General features: G+C 42.1%; 3 protein-coding genes across 9 annotated transcripts in view; all 3 read right to left on the bottom strand.

The window, feature by feature from the left end:
• Positions 1–1,669: 1,669 nt before the first annotated feature.
• On the bottom strand, positions 1,670–7,182 carry LOC103174874. Of its 3 annotated transcripts, none has more exons than XM_007887466.2 (5): positions 6,572–7,182; positions 5,586–5,953; positions 4,803–4,902; positions 3,693–3,876; positions 1,670–2,299 (listed from the first exon to the last, which is right to left on the bottom strand). In XM_007887466.2, exons 1-5 carry the CDS (start codon positions 6,686–6,688, stop codon positions 2,160–2,162), a joined length of 909 nt encoding a protein of 302 aa, XP_007885657.2. In that variant the 5' UTR covers positions 6,689–7,182; the 3' UTR covers positions 1,670–2,159. The 3 variants fall into 3 exon arrangements, with proteins under 3 accessions (XP_007885657.2, XP_007885658.2, XP_007885659.1); XM_007887467.2 differs by having other exon boundaries at positions 3,717–3,876; XM_007887468.2 differs by having other exon boundaries at positions 2,245–2,299; positions 3,697–3,876.
• Positions 7,183–9,094: 1,912 nt separating this feature from the next.
• On the bottom strand, positions 9,095–20,669 carry taldo1 (transaldolase 1). The gene is given in 8 exon segments (NM_001292912.1): positions 9,095–9,315; positions 12,068–12,213; positions 13,658–13,855; positions 14,256–14,431; positions 15,657–15,788; positions 16,025–16,132; positions 17,108–17,231; positions 20,499–20,669. Coding segments are annotated over 8 exon segments (1,020 nt in total). The 5' UTR covers positions 20,602–20,669; the 3' UTR covers positions 9,095–9,282.
• A 2,770-nt stretch (positions 20,670–23,439) lies between these two features.
• The window catches only part of eps8l2 (EPS8 like 2), a 59,277-nt gene continuing 55,793 nt past the window's right edge, over positions 23,440–26,923 (bottom strand). For all 5 annotated transcript variants that reach the window (XM_042341413.1, XM_042341414.1, XM_007887463.2 and 2 more), the window contains one exon: positions 23,440–26,476. In XM_042341413.1, the coding sequence (XP_042197347.1) occupies positions 26,402–26,476 (75 nt within the window). In that variant the 3' untranslated portion in view covers positions 23,440–26,401. The remainder of the gene's footprint in view (positions 26,477–26,923) is intronic.

Here is a 26,923-nt window from a genome sequence, read left to right as displayed (position 1 = left end):
GATTGTGAGAGAATGAAGAACCGATCAGGTTTTTTGGGCTCGGGAAATAAGGAGGGGTGTTGTGCTTTTTGGGCTCAGGACCTAAGGGGGGCGGAGGGGGGGGCGTTGGGGTTGTGTTTTTTTTTGAACTTAGGACGTAAGGAGGGGGTGTTTTGTGTTTTTTGGGCTCGGGATGCAAGGGGGGATTTGTTTTTTTGAGCTCGGGACGTAAGTGGGGGGTGTTTTGTGTTTTTTCGGCTCAGGACGTAAGGGGGTGCGGGATGGGGGTGTTTTAACAATTCAAAGCACTAATGAATAATAGAAATGTGAAGAGCAGAAGGAAGCCGTTTGGTCCATCAAGTCTTGTCCAACAAAGCTCTCAATACTAAACTGTGGTTTTAGCTGGTAAAACTCCAGTTAAACACTCTGGTCCACAACCTACACCTAATACTCTCCAGAATTAGGAAAGAGTGCTCTCTAAATTCAGGGAAAGTTGCATGAATGTATTCCACATGTCCAGTGCACGGATATGTGGAATTGTCTAGTTGGACGATGGGTTTTTGGGGCTTTAAACTCGGTTTAGCCAGACATTCCACTGCAGTGACAAAGGTGTGCCGTGCTGTTGGGATGCCGTCCTTCAGATGAGACGTTAAAACAAGGTGACCTGGCCTCAGATAAGAATGGTTGTTCACTTAATGTCTATTTGTGGGACATTGCTATATGTAAAATGTCTGCTATAATGGCTTATCAAACACACAATCACTATGCGTTTAGAGTCAAGCCTGTGAAGGGTTTTTGATGTCTTCCTGAAAGGAGCTCTGCAAGGATTATTATAACCGTTTGAGCCAATTTTATGTGCGTGTGTTTAAAAAAAAACTTTTTGCATTTGTGTTTTTCCCCCAAATCAAGCTTGTTTGATTACAAGAAGCAACTTTTTTTAAATAAAAAAATTCCAATCTGCGAGCAGTGTACAATGATCATGAAATAAACCAGCTTTCGAGACCTGGAACAGAGAGCGGGGTGAGTGGGAGGAGGTGAATTCCAGTGCTCTGATATACGAGGCACGCTCGGTGCTAGAATTCACGACCAATTTATAACGTTTCTCCCAAGTAAGGGAAGGGTTCTCGCTGACCCTATTGACATTGCTTTGCCCCTTCTTTACCTATAAATCCCATCTTAACACCAATGGTAGGAATTCTGTAGCATATGCGCCTCGCAAGGGAGAGGACCTGGGTTTGATTCCTGGGCAGGGTGAAACATTAGGCAAGTTTTTCCTTACTCCACACTCCTGTTTATCTGGCAGTAAGTAGGAACCCGGTTACTAGTCGATTCGCAGATTGCTTTCTGGGCTAGTCCCATCAAAAAAATAATAAATTGGTCACTCAATCCACAACTGTTTATGGGATATTGCTGTGCACAATTGGCTACTGAGTTTTGCCGACAAAATATACAGTCAATCCATACATTCTGTGAAGCGTTTTGATAAGTCTCAACAGTGTGGTAAGGTGCTACAGTTTGTATTGTGTATTAAATGCATGTATTATTATTATTAATCCAGTCATCTCCACCCATCCCCTTTCTCAGCATCTAACCCCACCACTGCAGTGCTACAAGACACTCCTACATGAGGGGCGCTATATAAAAGCAAAAGGGGGTTATAAGGAATTAATCCACACACTGAGTAAAAGTTATAACGTGTTTATTTTACCTCACGCCGAAAAAGCATGAGTGGGTCCCAACGGGCTTCCAGTCAAATGCACCCAACTGAGCATATGCAAAACCTTAATTTGATCCCCAGGCTCAACCAGCACATGGTTCACCAGACTTGACCTCCTCTTCCCCCTTACGTCCTGAACCCCAAAAACACAAAACACCTCCCCCTTATGTCCCAAGCTCAAAAAACACAAAACAGCCCCTTACATCCAGAGCCTAAAACCACCCCCCCTTACATCCCGAACCCAAAAAACACAAATCACCTCCTCTTACGTCCCGAGCTCACCCCCAAAAAATACCTCCCAATTACATCCCGAACCCAAGAAATACAAAACACTCCCCACTTATGTCCTGATCCAAAGGAAACACAAAAACGCCTCTTTACTCGCCCCCGAATCCCATTGATGCAGTGGTGCGTGGCCAGACAATTCATGCTCCCCGTTGCGTCCACTTTGCTTCTCACCTCCTCACACTGTGAGTCGGGCTCGGGATCGAATGATGCTTCTGTGCGACAACCCCGCAAACGATTTCTTTACCAAAACCAGTACCACGTAGAGTACCGCACCTCCCAGCACCAGCCCCACCGTCATGGCTGCATAGTTACGGTCTGGGGGTGGAGAGAAAGACCAAAATGTTTGAACTCCCGGCTGAGTGAGGGGCACTTTGGCGGAGATTAGAGCCCCATTTGTGGAGTTAACAGCAATCCTAATATTTGATACTCTCACATTGGGAGCGCTTCACAGGATAAACTGTGAGACCCTAAGTCATTCAACATCTTCCATTTCTACATCACTACAAAGCCTCATTATCACACCAAAACTTACCTTATGAACTATGAATGTCAAATGCAGTCACTGCACTTCTCATTAAATCCTGTGAAGACCCTTTGAAATGTCTCAAATGACAACAGCTTGCATTTATATTGTTAGGTCAGGGTATTAAGGGATATGGGGATATGGCAGGTAACTGGACTTGAGGTAAAGATCAGCCATGATCTTATAAAATGGCAGAACAGGCTTGAGGGGCTGAATAACCTACTCATGTTTCTATAGCACCCTTGAGGATGGATAGCATCACGGAGCACAAAGACATGGGTGGTCACAGAGCGAGAGAAAGGGGTGGGGGAGGTGACCATAAGTGCTGTTGAAGAGGTAAGTCTTAAAGTGGGATTTAAAGAGACAAAGAGGAGGTGAGACAGAGTGATTGAGGAGTTCCAGAGGTTAGGGGCGTAGCACAGGCGCTATATCAATCGCAAGGATTATTATTATTATAAATATTTCCCGTCTCCAAAGTCTGCAAGAATGAATGATCTAATACTTAAAGGTCTAATGCTCTGTTTAAATTGATACGTTAGCGCATTGACTTGGCAGCTTTGGCTGTTGGACTCCCAGCGCCTGTTTATTAACAAAATGGAAAATTCCAGCATACAGAAGCAAAAGGTTAGACACTTTCAGAGTGAACATACTGCTTCAAGCTGTTACCAGCACCTTGCACTGCCAGACAATCAGCTGTAAGCCTGAGTTTGTGTCAACCTATTTCATAGGCAGGAGTAAAAGAAGACTGGTTATGGCTGTGTGCTAAACACCTGGGATTTATTACCTAGTGTTTAGGTTAAATCTGAAGGGAGTTTCTTCCGATGTTCTGACCAACAATCCACCAGATAAATTGACTATTTACTTCGTGGCAGTTGTGGGACATTGCTGTGTGCAAAATTGGCTGCCACATTCACCTCCAAAAACACACTAGTCATTAAGCCTTAACAGAAATTTCTTTTGAGATGTTATAATAATAATAATTTTGGCAGTACAGGTGCAAGGAATGTTATTTCAATGGCAAGCTGTGCGTTTTTAGCTGGTAGATTCCAGCAGTACCCCAACACACACTTTGGGGTTCCCAAGCCTCGACTCTTGCCAATCTGGGCCTAATACTTTCCAGAATGAAGTAAGCAGGATGTGTCCCTCCAGGGAAAAAATATCACTGTAGTGTTATAATAAGCTTACAGACCCGTCGTACTCCACCCTCACCAAACTGGTCCTCTTTGCTCCTGATGTGGATGGGTCCTGCCCTGACTCGCTGTGTGCTGTGCTGCTCTGCTTCGGTCCCACTGACCAACGCACATCCCAGGAGGCATGGGCCAGAGCTGCACACATCAGGACACAATTGGACATCACACGTAACAAATATCTGGCGGAAGAGAGCAGAGAAAAGGGCTGGTTATAGGCAAGGAACCCGTACATAGGTACAAAGGAAAATCGGAACAGGAGTAGGCCATTCAGTCCCTCAAGCCTGTTATGACATGATGGCTGATCTGTACCTCAACTCCAATTACTTAGACAAAATATCAATCGTGTGTGTGTGTGAGGGGGCAAGAAGAAAAGTGATCGGATGCCTCCCTGCCTATAAAACAGGAGAACTTAGTTCATGGGATTATTGAGTGCTTTGTAGTTTAATACAACCATTTATTCTGACAGAAAACATTTTCCATCATATCCAGCCTCTTGCCCACATTACGCACCCATCTGTATACTGAAGAGGGGAAAATCCCACCCAGGTCTAGATTCACTCTATTAACGCGGCATTTCACAGCATCCAGAATTCAACAAATTCATAAACACAACCTTCATTTTGCTGCCGTTTTTCTGCAACTTTCTTTTGAGAAACTTAGGCTGAATTCTACAACTCGCCAAATTCTGGAAACTGAAATGCTCACTTAATAGAGTAAATCTAGACCTGGGTGGAAGTTTAAGATGACACTCCAACAATCCCCCAGATAAAATTGATTACTCAGTTCATAGCTATTAGTGGGACATTGCTGTGTATAAATTGGCTGCCATGTTTGCCACCAAAATGCAATATAGTCATTGCACTTCACAGTAAAATCCTGTGAAGTGTTTTGAGATGTCTTGACGACGTAATAAGGCTCTGTATCAAATGCAGGTATTATTATTACTTCTACCTGACAGCACAAAGTTTAGATGCCAGCTGTCTAGCTGGGTTTTGGAGCGAGTCATACACCAAGCAGTGGTTTACTCCCTGGCTTCAAATACCAGTGAATTTAAACTCTGTGCTGGGATTATTGCACAGCTGAGCCTCAGTATAAGGAAACATACCTGTGAGGTGCCCTTTGGTAATGAGGACAGTTTTATTGAGTAAACCTTCTCCTTCCCATTTCCACTAGGGTGCTCTGCCACTCTTCTGTTATTTAAACAGCTGTAAAAAACACAAACACACATATACATATATATCAGAATCAATTGTTATCAACACATTACACGTTAATCTGATCTCAAACCCATTGACCTGTGTCAACCTGGCTCAGTGATAGCACTTCTGCCTCTGAGTGAGAAGGTTGTGGGTTTAAACCCCACGTTGGGACTTGGAATCACAATGTCTAAGATGACACTAATTCAGTCCTGAGCGGGGGTGGTTGCATTGTCGGAAGTGCTATCCTTTGGATGAGATATTAAACGAAGGACCCGTCTGCCTATTCAGGTGGACGCTAAAGATCCCATGGCACAGTACTTTGAAGGTAAGACTGGGGGATTGTTGGCTTAAAGTCTCATCCCAAAAATAAAGCAAGATTCTGCCAGCTTCTTCAGCTGAATGTCTCATGGCATTATTCAAAAAAGAGTTTCTCCTGGTGTCCTTAGCCGCCAATCCCCAGATAATTCAGTCAGGACTGGTATTAGGTTGGCTTTTTTGGGTCACCCAGGCGTCTGACAAAAGCAGTCACCGTGCTTAACCGTACCCAAACCAAACTGAGAATTCCACGCAACCCATGTACATATGGAAATTCCAGAGAGATTGTTGGAATGGAATCGCACTCTCCCTGGAGGGACACATCCTGTGCACCTAATTTGGGAAATATATTTTATAAAGTATCACCTGCTTACCCTTGGTGAAGAAGTGTGATGGATACTGAGGAATCTTCCTCTGTTGATATCATGCAGGAGTCCACGTAGAGTGAGAGTTGTGTGGCATTGCTGTGTGCAATGATCTTGATGTATAAAGAGTCCTGAATTGTAGCATTGAATGGGGTGTGAGCACTGGCTGCCCTCCCTCTAGAGCCGAGCTCTCTACTGAACTGGATCTCTAAACTATAATCTCCAGACGCATTACCCACAGTGGTGTTCCACACGTCCCTGGACGGGTGGTGGGATTTACAAGTCACCGGGCTGATCACTCCCACCGGCTGGCCTGCTGCCTCCCTTGTGCGACGGGTGACTGGTTTATTAATGGAGATGGAGTGAGATTGGGGTTCCTGTAAAGAAGATATTGGTGACATTAATCTAGGTCTGAAGATCTTAAGCGCTCTGAGACACTACCCTACATGGAGAACACTATATAAGTGCAAATTGTTGTTGAATGCAGAATTTCACCCACAAAATAATCAATTCACTTACCTGTATATTTTTTGAAAAACTTTTAAGACATCTCAACGACATGATAATGCGCTATATGAAATGCAAGATTATCATCAACAATAATTCCCAGTGAAGAGTGTTGAGATGTTGTGACGTTAAAAGAGCCATAATAATAATCCTTACATTTGATATAGCGTTTTTGTGATGTCTTTGTGACGTCTCAAAGCACTTCACAGAATATACAGTAAAGTGAATTAACACAAACAGTCGTGGATTGAATGACCAAATTATTATTTTATTTATTTTTTGAAGGGATTACCGCTGGAAAAGCAATCCACTAATTGACACTGCAAACACAAGAATTACTGTACAGAACAGAAATCACGCCAGCACATGCATCTCACAAAAGCATTACAGCGTAGCCACTTAAACCATTCCACAAAACAATCTCCCCTCCAATCCCCACGGAAGTGGCAGCCCCTTCTGCCACATTCAGCCAACACATCAAATATTACCTGCAACAGGTCACGGATCACTATGTCAGTGCTCACACCCAAACAGGAGAATCTGGCAGGATAGAAGCTGTGAAGGAGGACAGCAGTCAGAACCAGTGTGAACACACAGAAACACATAGTTCCACACAGGTCTACTATACCCTGACAACAAAGGAGGAACTTCTTGAGCTGAGAGGCACACAAGAGATTCTAGTTCAATACACGAGATAGGAAGAGAACTCTGAGGAAAGCAAAATGTGGTATCCAGTTAAGACCCACAAGGGAGCTGGTGCTGAAGAGCTGACACATTGCACAGTGTGATGCGAGCTGGTTAACAGATTGTCTGGAATTGGTTTGAAGAGAAGGCGACCAAAAATCTTGTATTTATCGCTTGGGATGCTGCCAGGATGAAGTTCGTCAGAGCTCACTTCTAGTGTAAATAAGTGTAATTCTGCTGCAGTCCTTAACCATTTGAGGGCTGCATCCCTTCAAGTCTTTAACCATTTCTCACACGCGCACTTAGGAACTCCACACGCCAATTATTTTATCCCCCTGCAATTAAAAGGTGGTGGTGGAGTCAGACTGACATGCTTGAAGTTTACTGGTTCTTTCATTTCAAGGTTTTGGATTCAAGCCCGAGTTCAGTCTTGGCAGTGCTGGGGGAGTGCTACATTGATGGAACTGTCATCTTTCGGGTGAGATGTTAAAACCAAGCTCCAGTGTGTCTGTTCAAGTGGGAATTAAAGATCAAACGGTGCTAAATTGGTCATTCATGAGAGTTGGGGGTCAGTGGCTGTCCAGGGAGAGACTTTAGAATAAAGACGTATCCTTTGCTCTGAAGTGTAGGGAAATACAGCAGCCAAGTAAGCTTTTGGGCGTACATTCACAAGAACAGCCAAAGTCAAAGAGGAGGACATCAGCAAGGTTCAAAAGAATAAGAGAACAGAATTTAAGGCCAGTCTTATTAGTTGGAAACATCCTAAATTGTAGCCAAATTTGGATTAAGTTTGTACTGAGCGTCAGAACTAATACAACCCCGGCTGCTCCGTTCTCAATGAACACTCTCAGTCCAGGACAGTGTATTGTGAGGGTTGGGGGTCAGTGGCTGTCCAGGGAGAGACTTTAGAATAAAGACGTATCCTTTGCTTACCTGCATGTCATTCATGGTGTTGGGTTGAGCTCTGCACCTACCCCAAGAGTTTGGGCAATGTACTGCCACAAATAAACCACCAGATGGTGGTCCAGAGCAGCTCAGAGAACTGACTCACCACCACTCATACTGCATGGCCCAGTCTGTCAGAGTATGTTATATAGCACGTTATGTAGATTGTCAGCCTGGCTCAGTAATACTCTCACCTGAGACAGAAAGTTTTGGTGTCTGGGTTCAAACAGTGTGCACAGTCTGGACTGAGCTTCCAGGGCAGTGGTGTACTTCTTTGTTGGGAGTGCCGTCCTTTCTGTGTTAATCTGTTCAGGGGCAAATTAGATAACCCATGGCATTATTTGACAAGAGAAGAGCATTCCTCCTGTTGTCCTGGCCAACAATACTCAAGAGCTAAAATTCGTCCTTTAGTTCAGGGCGGTTTGTGGGACATTGCTTTAAGCAAAGCACAAAATACTGCAGAATGCTGGAAATCTGAAACAAAACCAGATAACTCAGCAGGTCAGGCTGCATCAATGGAGAGGAAAGTGAGTCGACGTTTCCGGTCCACGACCCTTCATTAAAACTGGCGTTGACCTGCTGAGTTGTCTCAGCTCTCTCTGTTTTTATTGCTTTAAGCAAATTGTGTGCACTTCAGCTGCTGCATTTTGCCCACAAAACATACAGTAAATTCACTTTAGTTTCCAATCATTTGTTTGAAGCACTTTAAAATGCACCCCTGCCATGAAAGGCTCAATACAAAACATTCACCCCGAAAGGGGACTACCGAACACCTGCATCTGTCCAGACAAGTCTGCGTGTTTTCAGGAGCTACCCAGCTATACCCATGGTGGCAGAAATAAAGAAAAATTCAAAAAATAAACATTTTGGGCTGACTGACCACTGGTTTAGAAGGAAGTTGAAGAGACTGGTTTCAACTTTATGCAAACCCCGATCTCAATGAGGATTGCGAAAACCCTCATTAACCAGAAATAGCTGCTTTCATTGGCTTTGCACAGGTAAGACCTCATAGTATGACTTACTATTATTGTTAATAAGCTGTTGTAACACATGAGTACATGGATCTCCAAATGGAATTTCCAATAGCAGCTCTTCAGCCTTTCCTGTGAACCAAAAGCTCAAAACCCTGAAAAAGATTCTTCTAGTTCAACCACTGCGCCAAAATTTACCATTCATTTACCCGCACCAATTCAGACTTCTCTGGTGCTGATCACGTTCAACGTTAACTACACAATACTGGTGTCAGCCATTCGCTTAAAATCCCAGATCACGAGCTGCCACCTCACACTGTTCACCAGAAACCCAGAGAAGAGGGAAAAAGAATGCAATAGAATTGTACTTAGTCAGATTAGGCAAGATTAAAAAAAAATTGCTAACACACTGGATGTTCTCAAGTTTATTAGAAAGTTTTACAAATTACACAAACCCGCTTTTCTAATCACTGTTCAATGATGTGTGAAGGAATGAAGTGACAGGATGTGGTCCTTTTACATGGTAGGTGAATTGAGTATTGCTCGTTGATCCTTGGTCAAACTATCCTCAATTCCCATATGAAGTGCAAATGTGGATCTTAGCTTCCGTTCTCGATATCCTGAATCCGTTCCTATGGGGTGGAAGGAAGGAGAATAAAAAACAAACATTAAACCAAAACATAGAGATGTGGAAACTTTCTCACACATACAAATCCTGCACAAGAGGAACAGAAGTTTCTAAGAGTGTTAAATCCGTCGATATCTAGGGTATATCAGTTCTTAGCTTCATTTCCAAGCCGACTGCGGTGGCAATGCCTGAGCTATCAAAGTATTGCAAAAATAGGGCAGGTAACTGGACTTTAGCCTTAAATGTGACCAGTCACAATGCCATGAAGTTTGGTGGTTCCACCTGCCTCACCCCCTTCCCCAAAGATATTTTCAGCCCCTGAGGTACAGCTCCAATCATACTCTAGAACTTTCTTCTGATTCATACATGAGGTTAGTCAACAGTTTGTTTAATCACCCACAAAGGACATCTCAGTAGAGCACAATATTCCCTTGTTGTAAAATTATTAGCTGGATATTTCCAATTTTAAAATATCTTGTAATATTTATCAATAAACCTGCTTTGTGTATTATGGTACATTTAATAAAGGTTTGAAAACAAAACATGTATTTTTTTGGCCTCAATGGTTTTGGACAGTGTCCAAGCTACTGAAGTCAATTACAGTTGCAGCAGAAATGCAATAATGGATTGATTCAGACAATTATAATCACCCATTGACTGTTAACCGGATGAATCTAAAAGCAAGATTAGATGGGGAATGGAAGCCAGTGTAACTTTGTAACGGTTCCACTTAGCATTTAAAAAAAACAAATGCAATCTCCAGCAAAGAAACCAATCCGTGGAGTTCAATATTACTCAACACGCATCGCAAACCCTCAGGATTTCTAATACTTTAAATCCACAAACCCCCAAAATCTTGATCTCTAATGCTGATTTCTGAAAGAAAAATCCCAAAAGGAAAAAAACATTTACTGGAATACACAAAGCAAAAATAAACTGGACCTTAAAAATGGATATTCAAAGTAATAATCCTTGTATTCGATCTAGCACCTTATCGCAGCTTTGAAATGTCTCAAAGCACTTCACAAAATATACTGTGATTTGCCTCCATATTTTGTGGGGAAATGCAGCAGGCAATTGTGTACAGCAGTGTCCCCAGAAACAGTGGTGGATTGAGTGACCAAGTTATTATTTTTATTTATTTTTGGAAGGGATCATTACCCCTGGAAAGCAATCTTCCAATTGAATAACAATTGGGTTCCTACTTAATGCTTGGTAAACAGAGGCATGTGGAGTAAGGAAGCTTGCGTAAGGTTTTGTCCTGCCAAGTCAATCAAACCTGGGTCCAGTCATAAACATTATGCTACAGAACTCTGCAATTTATGGTTTGTTAATTTTAGGTCGTGTTGTACAGCTCTACTGCTCATGGACAGCAACAGGCTGTATTGTGTGTCAGCTTACCCTCTGGGTTTTGATTAGCCGATGCTGAACACACAAGCAATCTGCCTTTTCTCTCTCTCAGACTGACAAGCCCCTAGCCAGACAATACGGCTGCACTGGAATTTCCTTAGATCACAGCGGTGTCACTCTATTGGCTCCAAATCTTTCTTCAATGAGGTGAAGAGACAACTGCGCACACCCGTTTCAAATAGAAATGATCAAAGTTTATTCACTAAAAGAATTAAATAGGCATTAGAATGAACACATTTTAAAATCCAAACTAGCAATGATTTTCACAGAACAGTATGAAAAAAAATAAAGTACATTACAGTACTCAAAATTACCCAGCTGTACCTGGTAAAGGATTGATCCCACTATCATTCTGCTGGTATGAAGTGATACCTGCTTTAATAATAATAATCCTTGCATTTGATATATAGCGCCTTGTCACGTCTTCAAGCCCTTCACAGGATACACTGTAAAGTGAATTGACTGTAAATTTTGTGGGCAAAATGCAGCAGCCAATTGCGCACAGCAGTGTCCCACAAACAGTTGTGGATTGAAGTGACCAATTCAATGATTTAGTAAAATTCACAAACTATACTGTAAAGTGGATTGACTATATTTTGTGGGCAAAATTCTAGACATTGAAATTTTCTCCCAAAGAATCCAAATTGAAAAAGATGTGCAATAAGACATAAATCTTTACTCTATTCGCTTTATAGTTTTCCAACTGCCTTGGCAGCCAGCATTTCTACCCAATTTATAATATTCCTTGCATTTAATATTTCTCCTTATCACATTGTTGAGGTGTCTCAAAGCGCATCACAGAATATGCTGTCAAGTGGTGCATTTTGTGGGTGAACCCAGCTCCCTTCTCATCTCCTTAAGAGTTTCCCTTTTGCCAGTTAGGTATTTTTGACCATTTTCCTTCCTGTTCAATTTTTATCATTAAATTTGTTAATCATTTACTAGACACTTCTCCACTTTCATTACTCAATTTCCTAGAAGATCAAGGTCTTTCTCCTTCCAAATTAGACTGGAAGCAAAGGGATTAAGACAATTCTGTATACAGACTGGGCATTTACATTATTTTGTCCGAAGGCTTTTAGGATGATTGAAGCCACCAATCATTTTGACTTATTGCTGCAAATCTCCCAAATGATTTAGCCCACAAAATATACAGTCAATTCGCTTTGCAGTATATTCTGTCAAGCGCTTTGAGACATTTCAAAGACGTGATAAGGTGCTACATCAAATGCAAGGCTTATTATTATTAAGTCAAAATAATTGGGAGAGAAATATTGGGGAATAGCAATTAAAAGACAAGTCGTGTCCCAATAAACTGCTCAACAGGCTCAATGGAACATAGGTACCTTCAACATTTCTTCCAGCTTAACAGCATCAGCTGCAAACTTGCGGATCCCCTCAGAAAGTTTCTCCACCGCCATCTGATCCTCATTGTGCTCCCAGCGGAACGTCCGCTCGTCCATGGTTACTTTCTCGATGTCAAGCTCCTTGGCTGTAAGCAGATAATAGCTTGAGGCCTGATGTCACCCTGAGTGACCATTTTCTTAAATCTCAAATGGATACAGAATTGTGGAATTTGAAAGTACTGTTCTTTTGAAAAGGCCTTGCAGCTAAGATTAGGTGAAGTTTCAGCCACTAGAAATCTTAAAACATTTGAAACAAATTGCTGAAAGTGGTCAACACAAGTTTCCGTTAATGTGTCAAAACAGGATGTGATGCAACAAGGAAGATGACTTTTAATACAAGAGCACAGTTATCAGGAAAACAAATAGCAAATTAAGAAGGAGAATATTATGCAGTTCAAACACTACAAATAAAAAGTACTGAGCAATTAGTAAACTTGCCCATTTCAGTAGCAAGTGCTAAACCTTCAGTTATTTCAGCACCGACCACAATTATGTAATCAAAGCTGTAATAATATCTAGTAACTGTAAAAACAATAATAGCAGACAAGTTAGATGCCATATGACCTGACATATTTCCCATAATTCAAGTCAAATTCAGACTTGGTAGACAGAAAACAGAGGTTATAATACAAATTTTACATTAAGCCCCTTCTCTCTCCCCTCCCCCTCGTTTTTGCTCTGACCAAATGACTTTAAATGACATAAGCCATTAGTTAGCAACAGAATTTGAGTTACACAGTGGAGTATGAGTGTTTCGTTAAGGACTTCAGACAAGGGCTGTTCCATCAAGAGCAAGTTATTAAGGTCAATTTACATTGTTGACAAATTCAGTTTTAACTAAAACCTACAGATATTGTTAGCTCTTAAAAACGACCACATGCCCTGAACAAATGATGTACAACAACACAGAAGCATCTCCATTCTGTTAGCTTTGCTGGGCAGTGTCATCAACATGACATGCCAAGTCCCAGTTAGTTATTCAACAGAATGAATGGCGAGTTGGCCAATAACAAGCAGGTTTAAACATTTCATTCTGAGTATTCAGTGCAAAGCCAATGCCAGAGAATTCGAGTGTAAAAAAAAGGAGGATTATTCTCTAGCCAGAGAAACACCTATATAGCTAGTTATTGAAAACTGCAAGCTGCTGAACCCACCATGTGTTATTGATGTTTAATCAATTTACTCTTGTACAATGAGCAATTTATTGAAAAGCAGCTCAACTCAAGAAAATCCCAACTACAATTCTAGACTACTCTACAGTATTGATTTATAGCGCACAGCAGTCTCCCACAAACAGTCCTGGATTGAGTGACCCAATTTTTAAAATGTATTTATTTATCTAAGGGATTATTAGTCCACGTAAGTGATCCATCTATCAACTAACAGCCATGTTCCTACTCACTGCTAGGTGTGTGGGGTGAGGAAACTTGCCTAAGGCTTTGTTCCGCCCAGGAATCAAACCCTCTCGATTGCGAGGCGAGCGCACTAACCACTACGCTACAGGACTCATGAAGGCAGTGAAAGACTTACCATCTTTCTCCCTCAAGAAGGGAGTTAGCTCCTCAACATCTTTGCTGAGCTCTGTTAGCAGCTTTGGAGAGATTGTGAGGAAGTCACAGCCAGCTAGTTGCTTGATTTCGCCGGTGTTGCGGAATGATGCTCCCATGACAATGGTCTTGTAGTCAAACTTCTTGTAGTAGTTGTAGATTTTGGTCACACTCTTTACACCTAGTGTTTGATTTGCAAAAGCAACAGTGATCAAATCAGGCAACTAAACTGAATGAAGAACTAAACCCCAAACCACTTCAATGTAGCAATTTAAAATGCGATATCTGAACATTACATCAGAACAATGTGTGACGAATGATTAACAAAGGTGTTCACTGACTGCACCCCGAAGCTTTGGTACTTTCTCTCCCCCCAATCCCTCCACCTTGCCCGATACTTCGCTGCTTTTAGATCACAACTGAAGACCTTCCTCTTCGACCATGCTTCCAGTCACCTCCTCCCACCCCCTGGGCTCGACATCAAGTGTTAAGCGCTCCGAGACTCTGCCCCATTTGAAAGCCGCTATTTAAATGCAAGTTGCTGTTTTACAAACAAGGTTCTCACACACACACCACACTACCTGGATCCTCTGCTGGCTTGAAACTCTTCTGATCTGAGTTGGCCACATGCCAGTCCATAATACGGCCCACAAATGGGGAAATTAACGTTACTCCAGCCTCTGCACAGGCAACTGCCTGAGCAAATGAGAAAAGCAGAGTCATGTTGCAGTGGATGCCATGCTGCTCTTCAAGGATCCTATAATAGAGGGTTGCTAAAGTTTAACCACGAACAACAACAGTCAGATCAAAGCACTCAAAGAACATTGGCTATGAAAACATTGTGCAAAAAAGGGGAATAGGATTCACTATTAGATTTTCATGGGCAAGTTAACATCCAAACTTCGGTGAGGCCAATTTAAACAAATTTATATTTATTTATTCCTTTCACCTGAGGAGGCCATCTCAAAGCTCTTCACGTAGCTGACAACCCAGAGTGGCCAAAAGCAGAGTTATACAGATGTAAAGTTTGGGATGGGTCTGAAGGGAGGAAGGTTGGTGTAAACACACCTATTCAAGGATGGATCTTCACAGAACAGGGACAGAATGACTGAAAGTTCATCTCAATTTGTTTAGGGAGAGGGCAGGAGAAAGAAACCAGATGCCATTCCAAATGCACATTCTCCTGGAGTGCCAAAAGAGGTTCCTTATTAGTTTAAGGGGATTAGAAACAGACTCCTTTCTCAAAAATAGACACTAGTATTATCAAATATGATCTCATCAGAATGTACAGAGCCATCACTCATCTACAGTTGGGAAAACAAACTGAGTCAGGATGCCTGCAACCAGTGAAGAAGCTTAGTGCTTAGCCTAGAGGGAGAACTAATCCATATTTGAATGCAGAAAATCTGCAGACCTGACCTTCATTCCTCGCTTGGGCCTGGTTATAAATAGCATTCAGGAGCAAACCCCAATCCTGTATATTAACTGCATTTTGCCAAAGAAAGGTTTGAAAGTATGCAAATTGGAATCACTCTTTCATGGATAGAAAGTATTCAAATCACTTTTTAATTTAGCTAGATTGATGTCTTGTTAGCGATAAGTAGGAACAAGGTTGTTAGTCGATTAGCAGATTGCTTTCCAGAGGTAATAATCCCTCAATAAAAAAATGGTCACTCAATCCATGACTGTTTGTGGGACATTGCTGTGTGCAATTGTGTACTGCATTTTGCCCACAAAATGCCCATAAATTCACCTGGCACAGCTCAAACAGCGCCCTTTGCTGCAGACAAAAATCCTATAAACTAATTCTTAAAAAAATTAATGATTAATGGGGCCCTCACTATTTCTACCAGTTTTTAAGACAAATCCAATGCAAAATGTTCTATGTGTATCCAATTTCAGCATAGTTATGAAATGCAAATGGGACATGTGACTGGGGATGCTTATATTGTTGATTTGCACAAGTTGCAAACGGCACTTACTTTCCAGCCTGGATTCCTTCCCACGTAGAAGAGAGTTTGATAAGTACACGGTCCTTGCAGATCCCTACATCCTTATACAGTTTAATCAAATGCTGGGCCTTTTTGATCATGGCATCTTTGTCAAAAGACAACCTAGTGAGAAAAAGGGGTCACATTTATTTCAGTTCACTTTGGCCTTGATACAGCATTTCTCTTTTCCTACACAGCAGCTTCTCTCAAGACTTGACTTTTTTCTAAATATTGGCCACGTACTTTGTGTGACTGAAAACTTTTAGAAAAAAGCATCTGTAATTAACTGGCATCTAAGTGGAGTTAAAATAGTTCAATCAGGTTACTAAAAGCTTCTGTTAAGTATTAGTTTGTTTTACCTGGCATCAACTTCTGTTGAAACTCTGCCTGGGATTTTTTTGAGAATTTCCATCCCAAAGTTGACAAACAGCTTGTCCATCACGTTGCTGAGTTTCTCCTTCTCGGTCCTGCAAGAGATTCATTTACAGATAAAGCCTTCACAGCACTTTAAGAGTTTATGATCAAGTGGTGTGATTGAATTTGTAGGCGCACATCAATGTCCTAAATAAACAGCCATGAAGAAATTCCTTTTTTTATTAAAACAAAATCTGAAGGATGGTTGACCAGGACACTGAAAGAAAGTCTCTTTTCAAATCATGCCTTGGGATCTTTTAACATCCATCTGAACAGACACATCTTAGATAAGTTCGAAAGTACATGAGCAGTGATTTTCACAACGGAACACTGCAACCATGCTCCTTAGCTACATAAAGAGATAAGAATTTATCTCTTAACACACAAGCTTAAATCCCTTGTAGATGTACTGCTTCTAAAATGAACATTTTTTCAAAACAAAGATCTCATCTTCCTCAAAAGGTGACGCGAGATGGATTTAAACTGAACAAATAGTTCCTGCTTAAATGCCAAGAAATTGGGTGTGTCTGATTGTACTACACTTTACTGGGGTCATTTGAATAAATAGTAGTGATAAGTAATGATAAACTGCCTGGTTAAACAGTAACCATAGGACAATTTTGTATATCTTCAGCTAAGTTGCATCTACTGACTCACAATCAGTCAAATTGAAGCGACTCGAGTACATAAGTGGCGTGAACAAACCCAACATTTCTGATTAGGCCAGAAAAGCCGGAAGGATAGGTTTAAGAGCTCTGGGACGCTACACTGCGCTATGTAAATGCAGGTTGCTGTCGTAGGCAAGGACAAGGAGCCATTCAATCCTTCCAGCCTGTTCCACCAGTTTAGTATATAAAATGTTCAGATAACAGGAGTTCTATTGAACAGCAGGTAAGCTAATCCTGAGAAGAACGTGATTATTCCAATTTGTATTTCTGCAAGGGGGTTACAGTAAACAGGGTTCACACCATCTTTTACAAACACTTTTACCCAACCCCCTTTCAGGCCTTTCATTTAAGATTTCTTACCCACAAAGCTTCTTTCCATATTCAATAGCATTCTCCACAAGTTTTTCATAGGCTGGCATCTGAGCAGCAGCAAGTATGAGGGAAGGGTTGGTCGTAGCATCCTGGGGTTGGAACTCTTTGATGGCTGTGGATCAAAGACATTTAATGAACCACTGATCAACCAGATGTTAACTTCATCACTTTAAGAATTGAGAATCTACACTAACAAGTTTCACCCCTCCACCCCAACTTTCCAAGGCTACTATAACTGTCGCATTTGATAATGCTTTGTTGAGATGTCTTAAAGCCCTTCACAGGATTTAATAATAAATAATAATAACATTGTGATATGATCATTAAATAATACTTTATTAAATAATTATTAAATAAGAATAATTATCACAGGATTTACTGTAAAGTGCAGTGACTGTGCATTTTGTATGTGAAACTAGCAGCGAATTTGCGCACAGCAATGTCCCACAAACACGCCATGATGTGAGTGATCAATAAAATCTGGGTGATTGTTTGTTGACTAGGTCCCTGGAAGAAACCCCCTTCTGAGAAGCGCCACATGATCTTCGACGTCCTCCTGAGCAGGCAGATGGGACCTCCGTTAAACGTCTCACCCGAAGAATAACATCTCTGGTAACACGCAACTCCCTCAGCACTGCACTGGGTGGTCAGCCTTGACTGTGGGTTCAAAGTACTGACGTGGGGCTTGAACCCACAACTATTGGACTCAAATGAGAGTGCTACCAACTCAGCCAAGTTGACAATTAACATACTGTTATAGATGGAAACAAAGTCTCCAAATACAGTTCATCCTTTACAGAAAACACCAGTCAGTCTGATGTAGCACAGACCAGTTTTAGAGAGGTGGGGGACATTGTTACAAGTGCTGTGAGGAATTGTTCTTCTAAATACTTTGCCATGGTGCAAGTCAGGCAATCAAAACATTACAGAAATTTGCATTCAAAACAATTACCCGCAAAGTCAGGGTGACTAAGCAATTTACACTTGTGAATTTGAAAGAGCAAAATATGATGTACTTGGAATAAAGGGAAAGTGCAACTGAACCAGACACAACTGTATGTAAATAGATCTGTTAAAAGTCACTTGTTGTCTGCATACATGTACTCAGTTAGTTACCCTTGAAATATTTCACCCTGAACAGTTCCAACCTACTATGCAACACTGTACACTTGTGTTTTTCCGATGCATCTACTGGATCACTATGTGATCTGATAAGTTATTTTTGAAAATAAATATTTCCCCCAAAGATTAAAAAGGTCAGTGCTAAGACTTGAGGAGTATTGACAAGCCTTACATAACACTGGAAACTGGACACTAAAAAAGTTACAAGTGGTATATGTTTCATGGAATAACCTGCGCCAACTACAGTATCAAATGCAAGGATTATTAGTTATTACTTAATACTGTAGAGCACATTTGCTTTGTTGAGATGATGTTCCCATACCAGGGAAGAACCTTGCCAAATAAATATTTTCACCCATAAAATATACACTAACTTCACTTTACAGTATAGTCTGTGAAGCACTTTGAGACACCTCAAAGGTGTGATCAATGCAAGGATTATTATTATGTACCCAGGTAGACAAACTAGTGTCAACAGGACAGTTCATTTAAGCCAAGCTAAATTCGATTTTTATAAATAAACAGGACATTCAGAATGTGATACTGCTTTCAGATAAAGCTCATACTAAAACCTTCCACAAGATTACACTTTCTCTTTCCTTAGTTGGGGAGAAAGAGGGAATCTGGACAAATTTGCAAAATTATTGACTTGTCTTGATTTCATTCACTAAACTTCCCAAGACAGGACAGTTGTAAAAACTTGCATCTGAACATATAACAGAAGCAGCAGGAACCCTTTGAGCAGACGTTAGCTCTGCAAGATTATTCAACATTTCCTACACATTTGGCAAAGCGCTGGTCATCCAAATAATATATTGCCTGACACTGCTGACTAAGTGTTTGGTTCCAGTGGGCGTGGGTGCAATATTTATCGGAAGTTCAGGAAACACTCCTATTGCGACAAAATTAAATAACAGATGACAAATGTTGCAATGCATTAAGCAATATGCATTGCTCAAACTTCAGCACGGAAACCGATAGATTGAAATATTGTGTTTCCAGTCAAAGCTCGCTCAGATCAGCGCATAATCCAGATAAGTCAAAACTTTGAACTTCAACAAATACTGTATTAATTGATCACGGAACCAGAAAGTCCTGTTGATTCAGTTAATCCACTTCCCTGGGCAGAGTAATCCCAGACAGCTCAGAGTATAGTGCACAGGCCCCATCTCTCTTTACTCGGATAATTAGTGGATAATCACTAAGATATGCAGCCCAGCAGTGCAGCAATAACCAGGAGGCTGGGGGGGAGCTTGGCACACAGATCCGACAGCCCTCCCTTCCAGCGTGAGCTCTTGCCTCACTGCTGTGGGTTTTTTTTCTTAAAAAAATGTTGAAATAATACAATACAGTCAAACCTGTTTCCAGCGACTATTCAGGGATTCGAACAAAGTGGCCTTTACGCAAGGTTCGTTGACCAGACAAACCTTGTACTTCCTCATCCCCACTCCAGAGCCTCCCCACCAAAACCTACTGATAAATACTAAAGAGGGTGAGCCAAACATTGGGGGCAAGTCCCCATCACTCTCCCCACCCCCTCCCCTCCTCTCCCACTGCATTAACTGTTGCTGATTCCACTCCTCGGCATCCAACACACCAAATTGGGCATCTTTCATCGGACTGTGCATGGAAAAAAAAGTCAGCTTTGGCTAATTTTTTTTAAAAAAAAGGTTTCAGTTAAACCAGACCCTCGCCCCAAAGTAGCCCAATAATACAACATGCACAGTCTCTTCTGTGGATAGTAGCAGAGCGGCCAATTTACTTATGAAACAGTGTAAGAAAGGGTGTCCAAAAAGGAGGGGAGGGTGTGTGTGGTGGGGGGGAAGAAAAACATTTTGCAATATTAAATTAAAATGGTTTAATCAATTAGAAACCCGCCCAAGACGCCACAAACCCGCCCAAGACGCCACAAACCCGCCCAAGACGCCACAAACCCGCCCAAGACGCCACAAACCCGCCCAAGACGCCACAAACCCGCCCAAGACAACAACACAAAACGCCCAATTGGGCTACATTGCGCGGGTCCACCCACAAGCTGTGCTTCCTTCCCTCCCTCCCTCCCCCTCTCTGTCTCCCTCGCCGGGCGGCTGAGGGATAAATCGAGGGCCGCGGGCTCGAGTGGGGCAAATAGGCCGCGCAGCGATAGTGCAGACAGATTGGACCGGCGGGTGGGCAGAGCCGCCGAGGGTGTAACCGGGGGTCCCGGGGCGGAGAGGGCTGCAGTGCAGTGCGCGGGCTCGGTCTCGCTCTCTCTCACCGTTGATGTCGCCGGTGTCGGCCACCACTGTGGTGAATCCCTTCAGCTGCTCCAGCACCGACGCCATCTTCTGCTTCTTCGCAGGTGACTCAACTTCTGCCATAGGACGGACGGTGGGTGGGTACGAGCGGTAACCGGGTGCGAGGCCTCTATAAGAGCCGGGGGTGGGGTGGGGGGAGGGGGGGGGAGGAGGGGGTGGGACGGTGGGGTTGAAGGGGGCGGAGTGGATGACGGGCTGCGGAGGGCGGGGCGCTGAGGGGCGGGGCCTGGAGGGCGGAGCCAATCACGAAGGCGAGGGCGGGTGGAAGGCGCATCAGCCAATAGCGAGCGGCGGAATGAGCCACAATCGGCACAATTGGAGCGTCTCCGACGCCGGCCAATGGGAAGCCGCCAGTGAGTCCTCGCTCAGCCAGCCAATCGCGTCAGCGCCACCGCCGCCGTGCGCCAATCAGAGGAGGCCGACCTGAGCCAATCACAGTGCAGGGTGAGCCTACGCAACAATGAGTTCTGACGAAGGGGCGTAGACCCCAAACGTTGGCTCCCTTTCCTCTCTCCATAGATGCTGCCTGACCTGACCTGACCGGCCATTCCAGTCCATTCCCAGCGATCTCGGTTTTTGATACTCCGGGTCTGGTGGCCTCCCCCTCGTTCCCCCCCCCCACCGAGTCCTCCGCCCCACTCTCGGCAGCCGTGCCTTCAGCCACTTACACCCCCCCGAGGCTCTGGAATTCCCTGCCTCACTCCATTCGTCTACCCCCCCCGCCACCCCTTCTCTTCCTACTTTCAGGTCCCTTCTTCTGAAGACTTTTCTTTTCGACCGCGCCTTTGGTCACCTTCCTCCCCCTCCCCCCGGCTCGGTCCCGGGAATCTGTTACTGTGAAGCGCTCTGAAATGCCGTCCGGCGTAGAGGGCGCTATGTAAATCCAAGTTGTTGTTGTGGGAGGTTATAATAACCTGCTTAGAATTGCATCATAATAATAATAATCCTCACATTTGATACAGCGCGTCATCACGTCTTCCGAGACGTCTCAAAGCGCTTTGCAGAATATACTGTAAAGTGTAGTGACTGTATTTTGTGGGCAAAGCAAATTTAATGAATCATTGTATAATGTCATTGTGTGATAATACACCCTCAAATCTGATTCATCACCACTTTTCTCTCTCTTGTGTGCTTTAAACATCTCCAAGCGCTTCACAGGATCTACTGTAAAGTGTAGTGACTGTGAGAGTGGACAGGACAGCCAATTTGCACACAGCAACGTTCCACAAACATCCATTAAGTGAATGGCCAATTTTATATGTAGGAATGTTGATCTGAACACTGGGAGAAAATCCTTTTTTTTCCCTCCAAAAACATGGGATGGGATCTTCAATATTCACTGGAACAGCCAACTTAATGCAGCCAATGATACCAGCAATAGCCTCTTTCAATCACAGCTCACTGCAAACAATTGAGGCAAATCTCCAACCTCTTGCCAAAGAGTAATTTAATTGAACTAACACCTTAGCATTAACTTTAGCATTCCTTGTGAGATTCAGGAAACAGCTCAATCAACTGATGACATAATTACATCGTGATCACAATAGATGAACAGTCATTATTTCCTCAATTGGATTAATTTCTCCCTTCCCTCCTGTCATTTCCCGATACTGCCTGCAGCTAAGAGATTGAGTAAGAAGCCTTATCCCAGACCTCACCCAGTGCCACCACTGACCACGAGGAAATGCATAAGATTACTCAAAACACCTCTTGCTTTAATTGCCTCCAGAAACTCCTGTAACTACTTCTGTTCCCTGGATTGGTAGCCATACCTTTCTGTAAAATTGATACTGCCATTGAACATTTGCAACTCATGCAAACGTCTCTGTGAGCATGGTTATCTCAGTGTCCAAATCCAGCAACAACTTCTGTCAACAGTAATTGGGGAAAGCTCTCAGCTTTCTCTATGATCTGGGGGAGATTGTGAAAGAGAAACAGTAGGAACTGTAAGACATATTGCAGGAAGCGGTCTCTGTTTATTTGGGGACCTTATTTCAAATGGCAGTGTTGATAGTAACACACTGTAGCTGCTCTTATTAATGAGTTAAATATTTCCCATTAGAAGCATGAGGAAAACGTTTGCCAGTGTCAGTGATCAGTGCATGTATCAGATGTCTGTGTGTGTGTGAGAGAGAGAGAGAGAGAGAGTGGGGGGTGGGAAAGAAAGTAAGAAAACAACAGGGTAAAAAAAATGAACATGTGCTAAAAGAGAAACAAAGCCCAGAAGAAAATGGATCTTGTCCCAGGATAGAATGGTTGTCCTGTCTTACTCACACGTGAGTACAGTGTTCAGTGTGGCTCTGCATCCAAATGAATATTATTCTCAATGCAACCAGCTCACATCCAATGATGGAGAGCTCTGGAAAGCTCATTCTTTGTGTCGGAGGTGGGCAGGCACCCATAATGAATAATAATAATCTTTGTATTTCACACTGACTTTAATATTCAGAGGACATCCCAAAGCACTTCACGGGATTCACTGTAAAGCGGAATGACTGTGGATTTTGTAAACAATCGCCGCAACCTCTTTGCACACAGAACATCCCACAAATATTCATTGACTTGAATCCACAACCTTGACTCAGAATCGAGTGTTGCCAACTGAGCCAGACTGATACCTTGTGTGCAAGCTACAATTTCTTTGGATTCATTATGGGTGGAGGGAGGAAGGAAGAATGTTTGTTTCACAGGCAACATTTCATTTTGCCCGGGACATCACTGCTGATGACAGCACTGGAGTGAAGTAGACAGGCATATGATAGAAAAAGGCTTAAAGGGGAAGGGGGATAGAGCGAGTCAGTGAGACTAAATGGAGAACTTATTCTGAGAGCAGCTTCTGCGATGTAAATTTCTCTGAATCTACATTTGCTTTAATAAAAAAAATGCCGACAGCAAAACACCTTAACTTTCTAATTTCTAGGCGTCTTTATTTCACGAAATATGTTCATAATTTTTATAACTACAAAGGTTTTCTCGTTAAAAAATAAAACTCAAGGAAAGTACTCTGCGTGTTCTGTATCTCAGCACTTTTTTCAAATGCAGCTGTTTGAGATCGGCCACACAGCAAATGAGGGATTCCTCTATTTAACCTTTATAAACTCGCACGGTTGATCTTGCAGTCTTGGTTTGAAACCCCTCTTTCTTTATTTCCAGACAAAGTCTATAGCATGAAGCAACGCTTATTTTCTTACAGCATCAAACACATAATTATTATAAGCAGATTTCACATCAACAGATTTTCAGATTGAAAAACCATGAGACCAGAATCAGTCTTGGTGTATTAAACAGAGGCTGATGTCTATACAGCTGCAAAAGATGAGGACTGGAAAACTACATTCAGTTTATTTAAATTGTGTATATATAGATAATAAATTCTGTTCGTTATAGCCTGGGCTCACAGAACCTCAAGAAATGTTTGTAGCCATTACCAGACACTACAACAATGGACAAAAAGACTTTTGTGCTCCAATAGTATGGACAATGGTCTCAGTTATATATTCACTCACGCACACACACACACACACACACATACACACAACAAAGACCTCTTGGAGATTTACATGCTCCCAGGCCGATAATTTACTGCCTGCGGCGGCGATAGCGGAGAGAGATCTGGCAATGTCACTTGCACTCTGTCTAAATGTTTAATTCACCAAGGTCAAAGCAAAGTGGCTGCTCTCCTTCCCATTACAGCTAAAAGCCACAGTAACACACGTCAACGTAGAATTAACACGAGCAGCTCACCAGCATGAAACATGGAGAAGTTCTGTGATACAGTACATGTTTGGATAGGATTGTCGCAATTAGACACAGTATTCATCTCATCAGCTTTGAAAGGTTGAGTGAGGGCTGTGAGGAACCACTAGGATTCAACTGTAAAACCTTCTGATTCTAAGTCAATAGAACTCAGCTGAGTGAGTCCCACAGGACTTTTAACACATCAGAAAGAAAATCTGGGTAGAAAATCCTGACTTGTGAAAAGAGATAGAAAGCGTACTCATTCCTTTATTCCTTGTTGGACTATATTGCATCTTCTCTCAACCCGTTCTCCAGTTTAAATCAGATTAACACTGTTCTCATGTTTCATTAGGAATAAGAAATTGGATTCTTTTCACTTTGGAACAAGGAATATTTCAGGGGGAAATCTGCAATATTTAAGGTGAAACTAGGAAAACGTTCTGACTATGTACCAAAAACTATGTTATAAACATTCACATCCAGTTTTAAACATAATACACCAACTTGAGGCAATGACAATATGTTTGCAGAACCAGACTTCGAAAGATCTGTCTAAACTGATTACATTACATCACAAATCACCTCTAACCAGATTTCAAACTCAAAAGCAGACTTGAAAAGACCAAGTTAGTCTTGATATTCAACTCTTGTCAAAATACACATTTAATGCATCTCTAATTCATTATTATTCCTCAATAATAACAATAAGCCTTGGATTTAATATAGTGAGATGGACGTCTCAAAGCGCTTCACAGGATTAACTGTAAAGTGGAGCCGCTGTGTGTTTGTAGGCAAATGCTCGGCTAGTAACGATGGGACTTAAGGAACGAAGAGTGAGCAATAAACCAAAATCAGAAAACAACAATATCCACTTGCATTTATATAAGCTTTTCATGTAAAAGAATGACTCAAAGCGTTTGACAAACATGGCAGGGATCACCGAGCAGGGAAATAAGAGTTTTAGGGTTCAAATTAACTGTGCCCTAAAGTCCCCATTGTTGACTTCAAATTTAGTTTACAACCTTGGACCATCTAAGGTCTCCCATTTCGAGGAATATAAGCAGGGGCTGAAATGGATGTTCTGGCCCATGTTTTGCTGTATGTTTTACACTGTATTTGTCAGTCAGCTGCTACGCTCTGCTATGCTCCGAGTGGTTATTTGTGTATTTATTAGTGGTTTTTACTGAGAAGTGTAATGACTGTGTTTGTAGGTTAATTTCAGTACAATAGGGTGTCTACACCATGTGTTACACTATAGGTATTGGACCATGTGTCAATCTATTGGGTATCTATTGGACTGTGTGTTAGTCAATAGAATATATTTTGAACTGTGTGTCAGTCTATATAGGGTGTATAGTTGATAGTGTGTCAATCAACAGAGTGTTGATTAGACTGTGGGTCAGTATGTAGGATGTATATTGGACCATGTGTCAGGGTGTCTATTAGACCATGTGTCAGTCTGTAGGGTGCCTAGTGAAATGTGTGTGTTCATCATTCTATGTGATGTATATCGGACAATGCATCTGTAGCATAGAGATGTGTAGTGGACTATGTGTTTGTTTTATAGAGGATGTACATTGGACCATATGTCATTCATAAAAATTGCCCAAGGCTAAGGCTTATTGACGAGTTAATATCCGAAGGCAATAATAATTACAGAACAAAGCAACAATCAGTATTTGAGAAAGTGAAAAGCTTATTTCAACCCATTGTGCATTTTCCTTCACCAATTGTTTTCAATAGCAGAACGTTACACAACATCACATGATTTATTATATAAAGGTTTAAATTGGGCTGTGAGCTAGAGAAGGCTGCAATGGGTGATCTCACTAGGATTGAGCAAAAACAGCATTCATTCTGTGTTCACTTGGCTTCCGTGTTTGGCAACGATTGTTCAGACTTACACTATAACAGCTGCATGCATATATATATGGTACATAAAATTAATAGTTCATGTCAACCACACGACTGCTGACAAAGCACTGTGCAGGTACTGAACAGAGTAGTTTTGTTTTTTCCCTTTTAAAAAAAAACACAGGAATAAAATCCACAAAATTATTCTTATTTTAGCAGTTCTCATTTGTCTGCTTTATTTTCCAATCCCAAAGTGAACTGCGGTGAGAGCCTAATCATCAGTAGAGTCAATCCTCTCCTGCCTTCGCTTCATGATTTCTTCCAGTTCCGACTCTCCTCGGTGCTTCTGCAGAGATTAAATTATGGGACAAAACACAGGGTAAACTTATTATTAATGATATGAATAATAACAATAAAAGTTACATTTGATATTGTGCCTTTCACATCAGAAAGCGCTTCACATGATTTACTGTGAACTGTAAGTGACCGTGTACTTGTAGATAAACGTGGCAGCCAATTTGCGCACAGCAACAGACCGGCCCTTGGTTTAAAGTCTCATCTGAAGGATGCCACCTCCAATAATGGAGCATATCTCCATCACAGCATTGGCATATCAGCCTAGGCGATATGGGTTCCAAGTCTTAACATGGGGTTTGAACCCACAACCTTCTGACTTAGAGGCCAACGTGCTACCAACTAACCCAGGCTGACACTCAATTCATGTGGTTTGTGAGTTTTGTCAGTATAGCGCCTTATCACTCTTCACAGAATATATTATAAATTGGATTGAATG

Source organism: Callorhinchus milii, unplaced genomic scaffold (genome assembly GCF_018977255.1).
Source record: "Callorhinchus milii isolate IMCB2004 unplaced genomic scaffold, IMCB_Cmil_1.0 Scaffold17, whole genome shotgun sequence".
NCBI classification, from domain to species: Eukaryota; Metazoa; Chordata; class Chondrichthyes; order Chimaeriformes; family Callorhinchidae; genus Callorhinchus; species Callorhinchus milii.
This window is presented reverse-complemented; position numbering and strand designations above follow the sequence as displayed.

Coding starts and splice junctions, on each gene's coding strand:
- LOC103174874 (XM_007887466.2), bottom strand. CDS start 6,688: ATGTGTTTCTGTGTGTTCACACTGGTTCTGACTGCTGTCCTCCTTCAC. Junction 5,954..6,571: donor TGATCCGTGACCTGTTGCAG/GTAATATTTGAT, acceptor TCTTCTTTACAG/GAACCCCAATCTCACTCCAT. Junction 4,903..5,585: donor ATCACACTTCTTCACCAAGG/GTAAGCAGGTGA, acceptor TGTTTTTTACAG/CTGTTTAAATAACAGAAGAG.